The 19867-nt window shown below is 31.2% G+C and overlaps 1 protein-coding gene across 4 annotated transcripts in view; it reads right to left on the bottom strand.

Annotated features, from left to right (window-relative positions):
• Positions 1–18784: 18784 nt before the first annotated feature.
• The window catches only part of LOC121121570 (solute carrier family 7 member genderblind), a 97797-nt gene continuing 96714 nt past the window's right edge, over positions 18785–19867 (bottom strand). For all 4 annotated transcript variants that reach the window (XM_040716532.2, XM_040716530.2, XM_040716531.2 and 1 more), the window contains exon 10: positions 18785–19196. In XM_040716532.2, coding sequence (XP_040572466.1) covers positions 19144–19196 — 53 coding nt within the window. In that variant the 3' untranslated portion in view covers positions 18785–19143. The remainder of the gene's footprint in view (positions 19197–19867) is intronic.

The raw sequence follows: 19867 nt of genomic DNA on the forward strand, positions 1-19867 counted from the left end.
CTTGTGAAGGAGAACTTATTGAGTAAAACAATTACTCAATCTAGTTTAGAACATATCAATAATTGTTTTTAAGTTGTCCTTTCTTGATTCCATAAAAATCACATTTTTCCTAATTTAGTCATGGTAATGCAAGTTTTGAGCCTCAACTTTGTATTCTAGAGTTAATATTCTATTGGTTAAAATTAGGCAGCTAGATCTATGATTGGCTGACCAAATTATTTATTTGACTGGTATTGATAGGGTCAAGACCAGTTATTTTTCTGGATATAACAGCCATTGAGAAAAACGGCATTTCTCACTTTCTAATTTACCATGGTTACTCATCACTTTCTTGGAGTAAAATCGGGTATAGAATCCACATGTTAGGTATCTTTTAGATTGGCTATATATTTTTAAGAAGTTAACCATCTGTATTGAGTGACATAATTTTCTGAGTTTTCTCTATATAAGAAAAAACAAAAATAACTCGTCTAGCAATTGAACTCATTAACTTAGAATATGAGAGGATGTGATTTTTAAGTTGTACACATTAAACATCTTCTCCTGAAAGACAAAGAAACAGGACCTAAAATTAGATAACACTTGTTGATATAATTTATGTTTTTCCCCCTAAGATTGAGATAGTGTTTTTATGATTACTTTTTACTTGGCTTCTCTGCCAAGTTGTTCAAAACAAGGGCTAGCCTATTGTATTACATATTCACAATTGTAGGCCGACCATATTAAAACAGTAAAAAAGTATTCATTCAAAATATCCGATAAGCCAAACGTGGGTACTAGCTTTCATCATTTAGGGAGGGGAGCTTGGCCCAATATATAATCAAGACCAAAATACAATTGCTTATATAAGCTGGATTATATATACATATATACAGAGTGCAGTCTTTATTTAACAACCAACACGATTTTTTTTTAATGGATTTTCTCCTAAACTAATCCGATTTTAATAAAAACCAATGCCAAATTAAAGGAGAATATTTTTTTTAAACTATTATTCAATATAATTGCCATTGGCCCCAATAACGGCCTCAACTCAACCTCAGAAACGGGAGCAGGTTCCTCCCGGATCTTGGACATCAATTCGGATTTTGTGGTGTAGGAGGATCAGTAGTTGTGTAGCTCAACAGAATCCCACACAAAGAAGATCATGATTTTTAGGTCCGGTGAAGTTAGAGGCCTAACATTGGGTCCAATAAAGTCAAGAAAAAATTAATCAGAACCAGGTCCACGTTTTCTTTGTAATGTAGCACGAAGCAGAGTCTTGATGTCACCTAAAAACTCATTTAGTTCCTTTCTAATACTCCAAACAAAGGACTTGTCCAGTCTTAAGTAGTTTGGAAACTTATCGGTATCTCGTCCTCTGCGGATTGCAACAAGGGCACTCTGCCTTTTCCGCGATTTTGTAATAATTACTTTGTTGACAGATGCCATTTTTTCCTGATGCCACACACTTTTGACTAGCCAATAAAACAACATCGTATCTGCGCATTCACAGGTGGAGAAAGTGCTCAAACCTAGTTATTAAATAACAGTCCCAGGCTGGCCATTTATTGAGGAACCTCTGATACTGACTTGTTGGCTAGTGGTATCAGAGGGTTGATCTGATTTTTGTGCAACATAACAGAGGAGAACAAGCTCGAGTGAAGATCTGTAAGGGATTTAAGCCTCGTTTTGAGGTAATGATTAAAGATGAGGGCTTACATATTGAATGAAAGTTGTACCAAGCACTATTTCAAATGATTTTTGTGAAATAAATGTCCTCACAAAACTTTTAGTTTAAATTTTAGTGCTGGAAAATTGAAAATAATAAAATGAGTACCACTAGATAAAATCTACCCTGTATATATTTGTTCACCTCTGATCTTTGATTTAATTTTGATTTGTTTCGGATCATTAGTTATCATTAGAAAGGATCAACTTTTTGTTCTGTTTTGCAAATTCCCCAATGAGAAACTAGATTAATTTTTGATCTCACTTTCTCTATAAAAAAAGGAAAGATTTTATATATCTAAATACTTTAAAATCTTTGTTCGAAGCTCTTTTGGAATTTCAAAAAATCATGTGAATTACGGATATTACTTTTCTAGGTTGTATTATACAGTGGTTCTTAATCTATATTTATCTCAATTACTCAATTTCAATAAATTCATTACTCCAAACTATTGTCAATATTTGGTAGGTATTGAAAGTATTAAATTTCTCTATTGACATCTAATTAACGTTTTTAAAAGAATACTAAGATCTAATTTCCCTTTTAAAAATAAAGTAGAACCATTTTGTTATACAAAAAAAGTGATCTGTTTTTTGAGCAAATTTCGAAAAGTAACTCACTTGATTTGGGGAAAAAAATATAAATCATATTTGTATATTCAAATCAACATTTCAATAATCTTGATTCTATAAAAATCAAAAAATCTTTCTCTTTTTGTCTTGATCTTGATTTTTTGGGAGTCTAATTCCACAAAAAAAAAAGAAATTTCTGAATACTTTTTACTAAACTAAATCATTCATAGAGTCAAAATTATATCATTTGTTTACTTTCTAAAATTTGGATAAGGCCCTATAAAAATTGTGGAAAAAATCCTTCAGAGTCTAAATATTAGATAATTAGACATATTTATTAATGGACGCAAGCGTTGATCATTTATGTTAGTTTGTTTAAAAAAGGATTGAGAGTGGCGCCGTTTTGTTGCAAAATACTACAACTAGAATTATTAAATGTCCATTTAAAACTTTATTTTATTTAAAATTTGTAATATACGCACATGATGCCATTACTAATGCTGTGTCCCACCTTGGTAGATCTGTATTTCCACTTATTATTTTATAAAAACATAAATTTTTGAGCATATTAAATACAATATTCTGCAATATTATCTTAAAATCCTTAGGCAAAGGTGTTCTTGTGCATCTAAATTTATATATAAGAACTTGTACTTCTACAGTTGTGTAATTTATTTCCATTAGAAAAATCCTTTCGCTCAAGACTCAACTTAAAATTGCAGAAAAATAACTAAATCACATAGTGTATTATACTGATCATATGAGTACAATCGAACAATGTTGGAATATCTCTAGAAACTGTTTAAAGAAGATACATGTTCTTGCTTCTGATATTTTACCATATATCCTAACCACTCTATACTTTATCCAAAATAATGATCCTATTAAGCCCTCCGATTATGTCCCCGACTGAGGTTTTAAACCCAACCCTATCTATTCTCTTCTTTATTTGATCTTCTAATTGATTTCGTTTTGATTTGCCCACTAAAAGAATTATCAGACTATTGTTTCCTATCATTTTCAAATAGTTAAAAACACTATCCCTAGGTCCAATTTATCTTCTTTTAAAACAAAAAACTTTCCAAAATATTTTTTTGTCGTAAATTCATAATTTTTATTCAAAATCTCTCACAAGAATGAAATCTTTCCTTTGATTAACGTATCTAATATATCTGCAATCTGCTATTCTCTAAAACTGGTTCCTGCTGTTCATTTATTTCTAAAACTTTTTCCGATAATTCCCTATAAATTGCTTCATTTTTTACCCACCAGAATGATTCCCAGTCCTTATTTATTTGGTCCAGTCTATTATTAGGACTGTCTTATTAATCCTTGTGTCGAATCCTCAAGACTGTCGGTCCTTCGGACTGTCAGTACAAGAAGTAAAATTGATTGACTTCATCAAGTAGCGAACTTTATAATCTTTAGGAATGAACTGGATCTGACTGATACTGAACTGGACGAGACTACAGTATTCAGTCCTAAAAAAAGACTGAATATAACACTAACCAGAGCATAAATTTCTTTTTTATAGTGTATGGCAATTATAGGTGAAATTCGCAGTCATCCATTGGAGTAGTGAGGAACTTGTATTTGCTGTCGAAAATCAATATTGCCAAAAAATGTTTCACCGTCAAAAATTTCTAAGCATTTCCCAATATACATACTTGTGCAAAACCTGTAGATTGATACAGCATTAATTCGACCTGGAATCACTTCTAATTTTAGTTTTTACTGATACTCTGGGATCCTTTTAAGCATGTAACACGTCTTTTGATGACACTATTAACTATAGTACTCGGATAATACCACACCAGTGCTCACTAATGGATTCTGAGCAGGATCTATTTCTCCTCTAAGAGCCATAAACAATCAAGAAGTAAACCTTGAGCAAAATACATTTCTTAGCTTCACTATCATTGATAACCATTCAACCATTACATGTATCAATGATACCGATGTGGTATTAATATAATACTATACTTTCAAAACTATACAAAAAACTTGCTACTACATTAAGACCCTTTTCCATTATGATATTTGTACATCCCTGATGATGCATTTCTCTCACTAAATGTCATGTACTCACAGAGTAGAATAAAGCATAACCTTTTGGTATGTAAAAGTAGAACGAACTAAAAATGAACGTGGTGTAATCCTAACAATTGAAGAATGTTTGGAGAGGGGATGAACTTAGTTGTCATTCTGTAGTGTTACTTTCATGTGCACGAGCAATAGTTATTACTTATACTTTGAAGGTCCCTTCTCAAGAGTGAAATAATAAGCTTAGGAAAATAAAAATCCTCTTCAGATTGCCAAGTAGAAAAAACCCCTCCCGCTTGCTAGGAAATATTTTACACACCTCTGTATATGGTACATTAATTATTCACCTATTTGAACAAAGTATTGTTAGCAATCTGAAAACACAGTGAGTTGAAAAGTTTTCAGAGACTTTTTAAGATTAGAAAATCAATAAAGCTCTCTTTAGAATATTGTATAGGTTGGTCCAGATAAATTGGGAAAATATTTAAAGGCTTTTAACTAACAAACTAGATTGGGTAAGACCATAATTCATGTAGATCCAATTTTGCACTTTTCATTTACATTTGCTATATAAATAGAGTAGCCTAAGGAAGAAATTGCATCCTCCAACAAGACCTAAAAAGTGCAGGATGACTTGGTTACAAAATATCCTCTCTTATGGAGACCGGATTTTAAACCTTCAATCAGCTCGGATCTGAACCCATGCGATTTCTATCTCTAAGGGAGGGTCAAGCATGAGGCCTGTGGTAAGTATCATTTGTCTCTAGAGGCCCTGAAAAAGTACATTGCCCATACGAAGGCAAAGCTGGATTTGCTCAAGCTCACCCAGACCTGCCAAAGTTTCCGACCCGGTGTGGCCGAGATTAACAAGAGAGGTATATCTTATTATGAATAATTAAATGTATGTACAGTTTTCAAATAAATACAAAATAGTTTGATACCATTTAGTTCGTTCGTTATAAGCTTTTAAAGATTTCCCAAATTATATGGACTCCTCCGTACCTACAATGTATTTAGTGGTTTGTATTCTATGTATGTAATATGTAGAACGTTCGGTGTGACTTTTGTAGGAGATTGTATGTATACTTTCAGTTAATAGGACTACGCAATATGTACTGGTATTTATATGTTGTCATAGAGCGATTTATACTACAGAAATATAATATACCTCAATGTACATATATTCACAATAAACATTATCTATATGCCTGACAATATGATGGTGAAATATCTTTGTATATATTTGTATATACATATTTAAATACATAGGCTCTTTGATTCCCAAGGAAAATCTGTCTTTCACAAACACACATACTATAGAGTGGTGATACAAAACTTGCAGTAGCATTTAATTACGATTTTAAAACCGATATTCTTAATTACAAGGTTTTACTACTCCACCAATCAACAAATGAAACAAAAATAAGCAATGTTATTCCAGTAAAAATTCCCGATACCGATTATGATTCTATAAATAATAATTTAAAAATATCATCTTTTATCAGGGTTTAAATTTTTTTTTGAAAAAAATATAAAATACTAAATTTGTTGAACAAAAATTTAAAAATCCACAACTATTCACTAAAAGTTAGACTTTTTGAAAAAAAAAAAATCAAAATACGAATAATTTATGAAAATCAAAATCTGTTCACAAAAGAATAAATTTATACAAAAAAAATTCCTAAATCTCAAGCCATTTTCAAAAAGAGTAAATTTTTGAAAAAAATTTCAAAAATTATATTTCTAATATAAATTTTTTTGATTATTACATTTTTTGGGTGAAAAAAAATCAAAAATAGATAGCTGCTTACAGTAAATTAAGCTTTGTGAAAATTAATTTATTTTTTGAAAAGATTGAAAAATTAAATATAATTTTTTTTTTTTTTTCAAAAAATTTAAAATGTTAAATTTTCTAGTAAAAAGCAAGTGGGATGACGATCCTTATTCCCGAATAAACTCCCGATGTGTCGATTTCAATTAAGCGTCCCATCATTAGTTTTTATCCCAAGTCAGTACTGCAGCAAAAAAACAAAAAAACAATGCATGTGCAATCTCCTCCACACCATGGTGAGTCTTATATCACAAATCAATTTTGAATTTTGTTTACATAAATAGCACCTTTTTCGAAATTTAGTGATGCTACTGCAAGTTTAGGGTTCCCAATTATTAAATAGGTACGTTTAGGATTTCTTATGTCCTAGAAAATTGCAATTGAATGAGGTCCTTGGAAATATGCTTAAAATACGTCTTTTAGAGAAATATTGGGTTCTATCCATATTAATCAAGCAAAGTTTGCTTTTTCTGTTTTTAGACATGTAATAATTCCAATCAATGGCGGTTACTCCTACTAATGATAAATAATTTAAAATTTTAGTGTAATTTATATTTTTAAAGAATAAATAATACATTTTCAGCTATTCTTACCCATCAAATGTTCTCTATCTTCATGTCTACAATTTTGATCATTATCACAAATAGTGGACGGTTTGTTTTTTAGAGAGTGCAGGTCCAAGTTTTGAATTCCTTAACCCGATCCGATCCACAATAAAAGTGTTGAAATAGTATGTAATCAAAGAGTTAATTTTTGAGTCAGCTGTCTTTCACAAACACAAAAATTAGATAGATAAGTACTATTGTTTCTTTCGTGGTATCAGGGTATTTCACGAGGCTTTATACCTATGGGAAGTTACCGAAAAATAATACATTTAATTTTTGAATAATATGAGTTTCATTTACTTATACTATATAATTCATCATTCCCATCCCTTTCTGTGGGTCGGATCAGTTTATGCAATTATATAAATAAATAAAAAAAGACCCATGGGCTCTAAAAACAACCCTTGAACTATTAGTCATAATGATAGTAATGAAGAACATCATAATTGAGCATTAAGAGCTGTGTCAAGTCACACCTTGAAGACCAACATCGTACGTGAGGCCAAGAAGAACGTTTGTGCTAGATTCAGGTACCGGATCAAGCGCCTGGTAGTGGCTGACAGTGGCCAAATCGAATAAAATCTTAACCATGTTACTGACGTTATTGAAGTCAAACTTTGTCGGGATTTATTTAGACTAAAGCTATAAAACAAAGAAGCCAAACACGCCTGTTAGCTTACGAAGATATTTGGTCGTAAGTATGTCTTTTTCCCTAAGGAAGATTTAGATTTTTATGGTATCAAAGATGAACTCATTTTCATCCATTTCCCCGCTGTGTAACTTTTTATTGATGAGGCAGAATTCAACTTTTTAATTCAGTTAAAAGGATGAGTTCATGGAGGTTGTCCAATGAATTGTAGTTATATTCAAGTATACACAGCCCTCCTAGAAAACAATAAAAGTGTCGCTACGTCCACTACTTTGTACAAATATTGATCCCGTGGTCTTCGTTTTGCCAAATGGTTTATAGCTTTGGGAGGGACTAGCTTAAAATGTAGAATATATTCTGCAAGTATAAAAATAAAAACTTAAATTCCACGGTATATTTTATTATTTACACACAGGATTTCGCTTAAAGACAATTTTCCTCGAAATAAGAAATGCTATTACTAACATATATTATGTAAATATCTTATTTACTTTGTTGAAGAAAAAGAAAAATCAATAGTTATACAGTTAAAGTTGTTTTATTTTGTTTTTTTAGAGCAACTGTTGCTAACCAAAGGGCATCGACAAACAAATACAAAAAACAATTTAGTATTCTGACATTTGATTATTCGTTTAAGAGAAACAGAGAGAGGTAGAAAGAGGTATACGATTTATTATTCTTAAACAATTAACTTAACGTGATTACTAGAGTTGGGTTTTGGTCTGAAAATCAGAGACCGGTCCGAGACCGTTATGATTTGTAAAGGGCCATACTAATTCTATTCATTAACCCTCCCTTAGTGAGCATCCTTTATATAATACAGTTAATAAACACGGTAAAAAAGAAATATAAAAATTATACCGCTTGATCCATTGAAATCTGAACAAAAAAAATATGAGCTCTGCAGCTTGCGTATAAATCAAGAAAATGGCACTTGAACATGAAGGAAAAATTTCCATTCGTAGACTCCAAGCAATTTGGCGTCTCCAGGACCTCCGTTTATGCCATCAGCAAGTCCGAAATGTTAGAGAAGAAGAAGGGCTCTGTCAAAAAGTTAAAAGAAAATAAGAGAAAGCAATAGATATCGGGATTTCATACCAAACTGTTCAGAAAGCTATCACAAAAGTGGGTGGAAAGAGTATAGTGAAGTTGGAGAGGCCACTTTTGACACAATCATCGAAAGAATCCCATCTCCTCCATTACAAAACTCCTATAAATGATTCTTTTGAACTCTTTTGGACACTTTTGCCCCCCTCGACATGCACCCAAAAAGTGAAGTCGAGAGGGGTTGGCCTACAGTTTTGCAGGTTGAGAATACCTGCAGTGTCCCGGGGGCGGCGGATAAATTTATTTTAAAATATTATTTCCCTTCTAATACGCTAGAACGCACCCCTACCTACGGGTAGTTGGCTGCTAGTTCCTGAGGCAGGTTAAACTCTAACATAGCCGCTTCCCTGAGTATCCATCTAATATCTAAAATACACATCTGCCTCATATTCAGCAGTTAAAAATGCTATTTAATGGCAGCCATGGCCCTAAAGACCAAAATAACTGTCACCAGATCCGTATGTTGAGCCATAGGATTACCATGAAAAATTTCAGGAAATTCCATCCATTTGTTCGTCGGAGATTGAAGGACAAACATATACACACACAAAAATATTTACATTTAGAATATAGATAGACTCAAAAGTACTTATATTGGCTTTAAAACATATTATTAAAAAGTAATAATGTGTATTGGAGTCGAAGTCGCGGCATTTAATGTACCAACTACGCAGCCCTGTTTGTTATTATATTGGTATCAAAAAACGAGATTTAAGTAGTCAAAGTATTTGCACATAATACACGGTACGAAAAGAGCATTTTGATTCAACTCTATAATTTTCAAGGAACAACATTAAAAAATCATTTTTTCCCCGATATTTTACTGATTTACAATCACGTTAATTTAGGGTCTTTTTTTTTTTTTTTTTTTTGGACGATTGAGAGTTATTTTCTTGACAAAATGGAAATAAAAATATAATACATTACAAAATACCGAATTTTTGTCATTATATTACAGTCTAATATATGTTGTGCCTTAGGGTATATTGGAGTAATTAATTTTTTTGCTTCATCAATTAATTTCCTATAAAATTTTTGGATAATGTTTAGCTATATATGACATAACATGATCTTTTTTTTATTTACATAAATAAAAAATCACGCATAAATAACTTTATATACAATAGATATGAATATAATGATACCCAAAAGTGGTCCAGGAATTTATTTTACATTATAATTTGTTAAGAGTTAAATATTTCAAAGTGTTAAATTATTACAACAAATACAAATTAATTTTATCGATGACTGTATTACAACTAATTCCGATTCCTGAAATGTCATTAAAGAGTCCACATTGTTTTGTGAGACTTATAGTAAACATTGGACTCAAGTCGTACACAAATAATCGTCTCAAGGTTTAATTCGGATCTGTTTGAGGGCATTTCTTGAGAGTGCATTTGACTGCAGCAATGCCAACGTATTTTTTTGGCTATTTTGGCAGAAGCTGAGTCATTCGGGAGACCAACGGATTGATTAATATGTTTTAAAATATTTAGTAAGTGATTGTTTTATATATTTTTGCAGTTGTCTTATGAAAGTGTTCGATTGTTTTTAGGTGTAGATCTTATCTTGTCTGTGAGCAAATACTTGACATCTCTGTCCTACTTTAGTATTTAATATCATGCCTGCTGTTTTTCTTGATCGTCGTCTGGCTCACATTTGATAATGACTCTAGGCTTTTGGCAATTGCCTCCTTCAAGTTGAAGACAAATACCTTGATTCAGATTGGATCACTTCTTGGCTTGTGTTAAGTTCTGGAGGTTTTTCCTCGTCTTTGAAAAAGCCTTCACAATCCGGCAAACAGTGGTCTTGCTGTATCTCAGGAGGATTTGATCTTCTGGCGCGGTGAAGTTCGAAGATGGTTCCGGCGTTGCTCCATCTTTGTTTTTTAATAAATTTATATTTGATTATTCATGTTGAAAACACAGAAAATATATATTTTTACAAATAATATCAAAATAACTCTGGAAAACTTTTCTACTTCATCTTAAATTCACTTATTAAGAGACTCAATTTATTGAATCGACCATTTAGCCTCACAACAAAAATATTAGATCACTTTATGCCTGACGTAATTTGCTTAAACCTTTTTTATAATCAAATTTCCTTACAACCCTACGTAAAATTCATCTAAGAGCATTTCTGGGATATGAAGCTGTAAAAAAAGTAACTACCCTTTTGTACCCATTTAAAAATTCAAATAAGTAAAAGTTTTAAATTAACATACATAATACAAAGATGTATTTAACAGAAAAAAAAGTAGGGAATTAAAATCTTTTTGCAATTAAACTTGAATCATAAAAAGAAAGTTTTAAAATTATTTTTTTAGGCTCTACTAATCCCTAAAATCTACGTCTTATATATTATACATATATCGCGTCCATTTTTTGTGCATGAATTACTTCATTGCAGCAGAAAGTATTTTATATAAATTATTCACATGGTTCATTCAAATATATATGTGGTATGTCAACATTAAAAGAATTTGGAACAAAAATCAGGTTAAGGAAAGTATCGAAATATATATTTTTTTCTTCATATATAAATAGAGCCCAATATTTCATATCTGTATTCGAGTCAAATTACTGTAATGAGTTAAGATAACCTAGAATTTGAATTTTGAAAATCTGTCAATTGCTTCAGTTTCATAATATAAAAAAATATTTTTTTTCTAAATTCTTTTTAATCAACTATAAATTTGGAAAATTCTATAAAAACCAATAATTCCATGAATAATTATGCTCAATAGCTAAAACTAGTGGTGTCAGATCCAGTGATTATAATTTTTTTTTTTTTTCAAACTGGTGCAAGTTTTATTTCAATTAAGTAATTGGATCCGTACTTATTTTCGTAAAACTAACATTTTTATGACCCATACAAAATCAAAAAAAACTCATTACCTAATCAACGAATCATTTACAACTTTGAATAATGATTTGTTGTTTATTCAATTTTGTATTTTTTTTTTATGCCTAATACATATATTCCTCTGAAACTTCTTGTTCAAAAGTTATTTAAAGATAAACAAAAAAAAAATGAAGAAATTACTGGGTTATAAAAATATCAAAGTTTGGGTTTTTCGTTGTATCAGCGATCCGGGCCGTCACCAATCTGATATGATTTTGAAAATTTTAATTTTAAATGTGTATTATATAGATACTGAGTGGTCTATTAAAATCTGAACACTTTGAATTTTAAACTTCAAAAAGATATAATTCATTAATTAACAAAATAATTTTAACAATATTAATACTATAAATAGATGTGTATCTGAGATTTCCTGATCATTAATGTAGCCACCTTTAGCGACAAAGGTTGTTTCCATGCGACGGCGGAAGGCCTGGTACCCGCTGTGGATGTAGTCCTCTGTCATGGCGTCCAGGTGATGGATAACAGTGCTTTTGAGTGCCTCAGTGTTTGAATGACAGCCACTGTTGGCTTTCCTCTCGACAAGGGCCCAAAAGGCGCTGTCGAGGGGTTTGGCATCAGGGCTGTAGGAAGTGTCAAAAAAGAGTTCAAAAGACTGATTGAAAACAATCTTGTAATGAAGGAAATGAGTTTCTCTCATTGCTGATGTGAAAAGTGGTCTGTCCATCCTTGTAAGGTTCTTTTCACCCACTTGTTGTTATATCTCTGGACAATCTGTAGTGAAACCCCAGGATCTCTTGCATGGGGCCATATGGAATTGAGGGAATTGGCCTGAGGTGTTTTCCTTCGTGTATAATTTAACCTTTTTGACAAAGTACTTCGTCCTCTCCAACATTTCGGAGTTGATGACGGCATAGCCTGAGATCTTGGAGACTCCCAGCGTCAAGGAGTGAGCGAATGGAAATTTGTTCCAGTCATTTTTGGTCTTGTACTTATGCTAAAGTCCTACGGTTTTTTTTGTCCTGTAACTAATTTTTGATGCTTTAATTTATCGGAATATGAATTAATTTCAATAAATCAAACTTCATTTTTTTGTTTGAATTGGTCAGTGTTTAGATTTCAATGGTTATCCTGTATGAAACAACATAAAACTTTTCTCAATTTACAAAAAATGTTTTATTGCCTTTTGGCAATAACAAGGAAGTTATTTTGTCACACCCTGTTTAATGGGAGAAAAAATTATAACTATTTATATTATCAAAATTATACAATTTGTGGAAAAGAAACCTTTTTTCACATAGAAAAATGCTTTTCAAAAAGTTTAGCTCGTATTTTTTACAATTCTATAGGATAATGTCTCTATGACGAAGAGTCTAAAAAATAAGTGTCCTGTTTTACTACAAATTAAACTCACTCTGTAAAATAATATTAGATATTTTATTCTTTTCTAAATGTAACTTTTATATATTGATATAAATATACAGTAAATATTGGATATATCCTATAACAACATTCAATCCCTTCCTCTCTGCGTTTTTCTTGGCCTTATTATCCGTTTTCTTTTCTTTCTTTCTTTTTTACGACAGGGATTACATGTTTATATATTAGAGGGTAAGAATATATAATTAAAAAGACCATGGTGTGTTCCTCTATTCATTTATTTACTTACTAGTGTTGGGATCTTCATTCGCTCTTAAGCGATTTTTTCTAGATCAATTCGGACCTTAATCTCAGACCGTATAATTAAATTTATTATCTGGTAAACAAATTTTTCCGATCTCAATATATAAACCGTACCAAATTTTTATTTGAATCCAGTCTAGGCCGAACTTCTTTAATGGACCGAATCAGTTTGGTCACTTTTATTGTATCAGGCAACCTTTCCTCCAAAAAGAAACAGAAAAAAGGCATTAAATCATCTGGCAGTTAGCCATATAAGTCAATCGTACCAACTACTATTTATCTATTAAGTACTCCTATCACTTTATTCACAATTCTTAAAATCATTAGATATATTTATTTTTCATAGCCTTAAAATCCTACATTGGATTTTATTCAATACTGAATTAAAATATTACTTAGTAATATTTTATTATGGGCATACCTGTCTTCATAGAGATAATAAGATGGATAATATATATATATATAGAAATTTGACAAGGGATCAACAAAAAAAAATTGTATTCATGTACTTTTGGAAACGGATTATAAGTAGAGTAAAATTATTACTTCGTTTATATATCGAGGAAAAAAACCAACGAGGGAATCTACAGCTAACAACAAGACACAGAGTGTATTTTTGTGTTAACGAGATAACGCCGAGAGAAACATTAAGATTGAACAGAATGAAAAGTGTAAAGAAGTTGAGGACTTCGATGATAAATAATTTTGTGTACAGATTAAAATTTTGAATCTGTTCAACACATTTTGATGGGAGTCCTAAGTCAACGCTACTCCTCCGCCCAAAATTGACTCCCTGAAGTCAGCCATCACGAGGAAGTGGAACGAATATCCTATTAAAAATGTCTAGGGATGTCGTAGTTTCTCACACCGTGTTGAAGCTGTGATTGATACAAAATGGTTCTTTTATGGGTTTTTTACAAAATTTGATTTATCAAAAAGTTATTAATGGCTAAATATTTGATTACACGAGCCACCATTTTTTGTCGTACAGCCTGAAGGGATGGGGTCAAGTACATTGTTATGTGTATCTGAGTGTCCTGATGTCCTATAATTTAGTATTCACGAAATACGAGTACTCATACCTAGATTAAAAAGTAGTACGTATGAATAATTTAGTACTTCTGAGTAGTGTTGTGTCGATCCTTATTAAGGACTGAAGACTGTCCTTGAGGATGTCACTCAACATAATTTATTACTTTTGAATCAGTTCTAGTACTTGTAGTCCGAAGGCAGTCTAAAGTACTGATAGGAGCGGTCCTAAGACTGAACTGGACCAAATAATTAAGGGTTGGCACAACACTACTTATGATTATTTAAATAATTTCGACATAAAATTATAAAAAATATTTCACTTATTTCGTTTAAAAATGTTACTAAAACAATAAATATTACCATCACTTTTGATGGGAATAGAACAAACCCCTCTCCAGACAACTACCCTCTAACTGTAATCTCCGGGAGAGTACCCCCCCGAGCTATGAATGTCCTACTTGGAAAAAGAACGAAATGAATTATCATAAAGAATAGATATTACTTTAAAAAAGGTGTGCGACGTTGCATGTTTTCTTTTTACAAATTTTATCATTCCAGACCACTGTCTATCGAATAAATCAGTTTAGACAGATGGATAGTAGGTACATTTCATTCAATTCAGACCGACCTAAGACTAGCTGCACTGTATTTTTTGAATGTCGCCTACATGTTGGGGTTTAGCTCAAAAAAACTATTTATTTTTATGAATAATATACGAATCATATGTTCAATGGTTCAATCATTTATATGTATAAATAACAGGCAATATTTCAAAGAGATATTACAGTTTATATATTATAGCCATTGAATTCAAATTTATGGGATGAATATGGATACCCAAGTGGGTTAACTGTAGTTTAAAACCTTTGTTTGATCTATTTGACTTAATTTGGTCCTAATATTGTGTTGGAAGTATAATTTGTTAATTCCCTAATTCTATAAATGTGGCAGTTAATTTTGGCTACATTAAGTACAATTTGCAGTGACTACAAAGAATTAATCAGAATCATTTTTTTCATTGAAATGAACTATAATTTGTTGGAAGATATATTCTATGTTCAATTTTGAGAAAAGTTATTCTAGCGTCCTTTTTGGGTTAACGTCCTACAAATATACAATTTTATTACAATGACTCACTACTTTTTTTAGGGGTTTAAAACCCGCCAAATGTTTCTTAATCTTTGAAAATCCAAGTCTAAAAAAGAATGAACAATCTATTTTAAAGTTATGTCCAACTTTATAAACAAATGATATACTATAAAATTATCATATATTTTAAAAATTTGTCAACTTCTAATTAATATTATGAATTACTCTAGTTTAATTTTTTTTTATGGATCACAATTGTTCGAATAAGTTTTTACGCTTTACCCGGAACAACTGTCATTTTTGACGATTGGGCAGCCTTTCACAACCTTGGGAATGAGTTAGATATACTTTACTGTTGTGCATAATTATAACTTTGTGGATCCATTACTTTTATCCAAAGAGAAGAAGAAGTATATCTGAAATATTATTCCCAAATTGGACTTGTTCGATAACTTTGGATACAAAAAAATTCTTTTGGATGGATTGTGAATTAAAAGAATTGGAAATATGGACCTAAATATGGAATTATATTACAGAATACTTATTTTATTCATTTAAGTATGCCCTTCCACACGGTCGCTGTCTCCAATTTTGAGATAGAAAGAGAAGGAATGACGTGCGGGCAAACTTATATAGGATACCCAATAACAATTATATACCTTCAACTCTGCATAGTCATAAAAAATAACATCTCTAGAAGGAAAGTTGAACAATGAAAGAGACAATGATTATGATAGAGCCTAGTGAAAAAATAACTTTAAAATATGTTAAATTAAATTAATTGATCTTAAAAGGGGAGAATTTCAATTAAATTTATATATATTTATTAGTAAAAAATAATAGCTTTCAATGGAAGTAGATGAGTTATATTCCCTTCAAAAGAAGAGAAAGTCGTCAATCTACTGATAAATAGAAATTTAAATTATCCATTAATCATATTAGTGATACATCAATAAACCATTTTGCCGATTACCTAAAAAAATGAATGACCATGTATCTAGAAAACTAAATTTATGAACCCAAAAAAATGGGTTCATATTACTTACTCCACAAATAGCTAAAGTCTCATAAATCAAATAAATACTTTACAAAAGTAGCATTCAACCCTGCGGGATATCGTACATTTTATCCTCGTATAGTGTATGAGATGTTCTTCTTCTCTTAATTTTTGTTCAAGATTGTTTTTGTGTTGACACACTACAATAAAACTTGAGGTAGTATCAAAAAGGAAAAAAAAAAAAAAAAAACAGGATTTCAATTTATCTTATGGCTATAAATCTTTAAAAAAGAAGATACTATATACATTGAAAATTTGAAAACTTGATAATTAATTAAATGTCACCATTCTGAATGGAATTGGATGACATTTTCTCCATGCTTTCACTTCCCCTCTTTTCTCTTTTAAAAAAAATAATATATAGAATAATAAAAAAATCCTCTGAAAGTGCTTCCGGGATTATTTATGACATATTCGATAAGAAATTTAGAAGTAACAAAATATATATTATTTTCCTATCACGTTTAAAGAATATTTTTTTGTTTGGTGATGTAATAACAATATATTTATATTTTGTATAGATAAGATGGGAGAAATCTATTTTTGAATAGGGTGATGGTGAATGTCAAATCAGAAGGATTCGACTATTTTTAATATTAATTCTAATACTAAATGTAACTTTTGATTTTTTTAGACCTATTGGTACCGAGTCTACTATTGACAGGGTTTTCTCACAATGTATATAGGTAATCTTGGATTTTCTGTATCAAACGTATATACTAGTGGATAGAGTATACCGAGTGGTCCATTAAAATCTGAACATTTTGATTTTTAACCTTCAACAAGTTTTTATTTATTAATTAACAATAGAATTACAATAAAATTAACAATATAAATGGATGAGTGCTTGAGCTATCTTAATCATTAAGGTAGAATGATGAGTCCTATTTCCTTCTCGATGAAAATCATAGCAGGGACCTCCCAATTTAAGATCTGCATGTTCTTGGGGACCAAAATCATCTTCAAGGGTTCAACGTCTTCTTCCTCCGTAAATTCAGTCTTCTTTATATCTGGAGCAGCTATTGCCATGATGCCCAAAACTTAACTAAAGTTTTTTGATAAAACAACTTTTCTCCTATAAAAAAGAGATGCCATTCAACTGCGGAATTATAACAAAATCGCTGGTGCACGCAAGCATCGATTTGATCTTAGCGTCCTATATAAGCTTGTTATTGGTTATATTTAGTTTGAGTGAAAATATTTGTATATGGCTACAATCTAATCCAAATATTTAGGACATTTTATGACTCATGGAATTATTAGAAACAATAATTGACATTAATATTGGGTGGAGAAAGGAGTGGGGAGTTATTGAGTCATTAGGGACAATATATGTACAATAAAGCTTATATACAAAATGCATATACGTAGTAGTTATATTTCGTATGATTGATTAGACAAAAATTATTTTTAAACTGCAGTTGCAACAACTAGGAACAACAATGACATATTTTGATGGTAAATACAAAAACAGCTCCTTCTCACAAATGAGATTGAATTAAAAAGGTTATTCTTTAACTAATTGATAATAATAGTCAACGAATGTTTCCCCGTAGATTCAAATGGCGTGCTCCTGAATGATTTTAGCTCGAGAAGCATGAATATCCCCCTTAATAACCCAAAATAGCAGCTTTTGTGACCTATAGAGCAGAATATTTCTTCTAGTAATTCATAAATACAATCAAGGGACACTTTATTTTCATTATCAATAATATAGAATTAATTTTGCCTTACTGACCAGTTCCAACCTGGTGTGCATAGTAGTTCTTTACAAAACTCAGCTCTAGGCTGGCTCAAGCAGTGATGATGTCGGCCTTTAGTTGGTCCTTTGTAGTTTATCAGACTCCCGAAGGCTTCCTCTTGAGGTCCCCAAAAATACCAAAGTGCAAGAGGTGTTTTTTTTCAGGCTTGTTCAGGAGGATTTTGTAACGAGTACCACGTTTTAGTCGATCAAAAAGTTTCAACCCTAACGAGGAGTTATCCTTGCTTCACCAAGTGGTGCACGTTGGTCGTGTTGCCATCAAATTCCCGAGCAAGGTCATTGACGGTCACCTTAACCCTTTTACCTTCAATGGTACCTTTAAAAGCCTCAGCCAACTGCTTTGGACTTGATTTGGACCTTATGGAACCTTTTAGTGTCCCTCTCACAGACACCCAGTATAAAGTACAGCGACTTCAGCCTAGCACTTTATAGGTTTCTGATGGAGATTTTCCATGTACAGATAGCTCCAGAATTGCAGCTCTGCGTTGCTCCATATTTTTGGTGATGACGCTCGTATTTCTCGTTTGACTTTCTTTTCTTTTTTTACTGGTTCTTTAGACAATTATTTACAATTACATAGTTATCAGGGTTATTCAACATTGAAATATAACAAATATAGAAAAGGCGCGCAATTTTAAAAAGAAATTTTATATTTGAGACAGAGGGGCCTGTATTATGTCTTATAGGAGAATATATTATTTCAAGCGATTCAGAATTTTTATTAATAATTGGAAATTTAAAATTATGACATATTTTAATGAAAAAATAGTTATTATTTTGTGGATTATTTATTTATTGCAAACTTCACCTGTAACTAGACGTTGTTTTACGGAGTATTATTAAAAGTGGCCATTTTGACCATAAAAAAACAGTTGATGTATAAAAATAAAGATCATACAAGGATGTAAAAAGACAATTATATAATAAATTAAACTCAGGAGGAGTTAATTCATTTAAATGTTCCAAAGTCCGTTTTTTTTTTAAAAGAAGAAATCAAAAACAAGGATTGACATAGTGTATGTTTTTTTCGTATACAATATATTTTGAAGGAGGGTATTTTCCATAAATAATAAAATAATAGAAAAAATTATTTTTATGAGCTGTCTGTAGAAAAGGTTGTAGTATGGTTTCTTAGTCTTCTTTAACTCCTAGGTACAAAATTTGTGATTTGTGCGTTAGCCAATCTGAAAAAAATAAATAAATAAATGTATGGATGAAGAAGATACATGGTTTTTTGAAAAAAATTAAAGATGTTGCCCTTCCACTTACGAAAATGGTGCAAGGACTCCCCATGTTTATTAGCATATATAAGTAAGTAATTATATATGTATATACGAGATCTATTTTGAAATGGATTGAAGTGCCTACCGTTCAATGTATGTAATCTAAACAGTTTACGTGAAAATAACGGACTCTTAGGACTATCATTTTAATAATACTTATTGTGTGTAAATGATCCATTAAATTAACTTAAAATGAAAAGAAAAAAAAACTTTTATTCAACAAAATCTGGATGTGATCGAATCCAGACTAAAGGAAGTATGTCTGTACATAGTTTACCAGGAATACGCTAATATATCAATGGATTTTTTGGGAGGTTAAGGGAGACGAAACGAAGAAAGCTCTTTTAAATCATTTATAAATGGTTGGGGAAAAAATAATTTCGTATTTTTCACTTCATTTCAATATTTTATAAGAAGTGCTACAATCATCCGATTTAAACCAAATATACTCTGTTCGTTTCGATAACTTGTTGGCAACGAGAATCCAACTTTGTAATGCCCTTCTCGTGGAAGCCCTTGTCCCTAATGGCAAAAAAAACGGAAAACCAATTTTCCCACGCCTCTATTGGCGC

Source organism: Lepeophtheirus salmonis, chromosome 7 (genome assembly GCF_016086655.4).
Source record: "Lepeophtheirus salmonis chromosome 7, UVic_Lsal_1.4, whole genome shotgun sequence".
In the NCBI taxonomy this organism is placed as follows: Eukaryota; Metazoa; Arthropoda; class Copepoda; order Siphonostomatoida; family Caligidae; genus Lepeophtheirus; species Lepeophtheirus salmonis.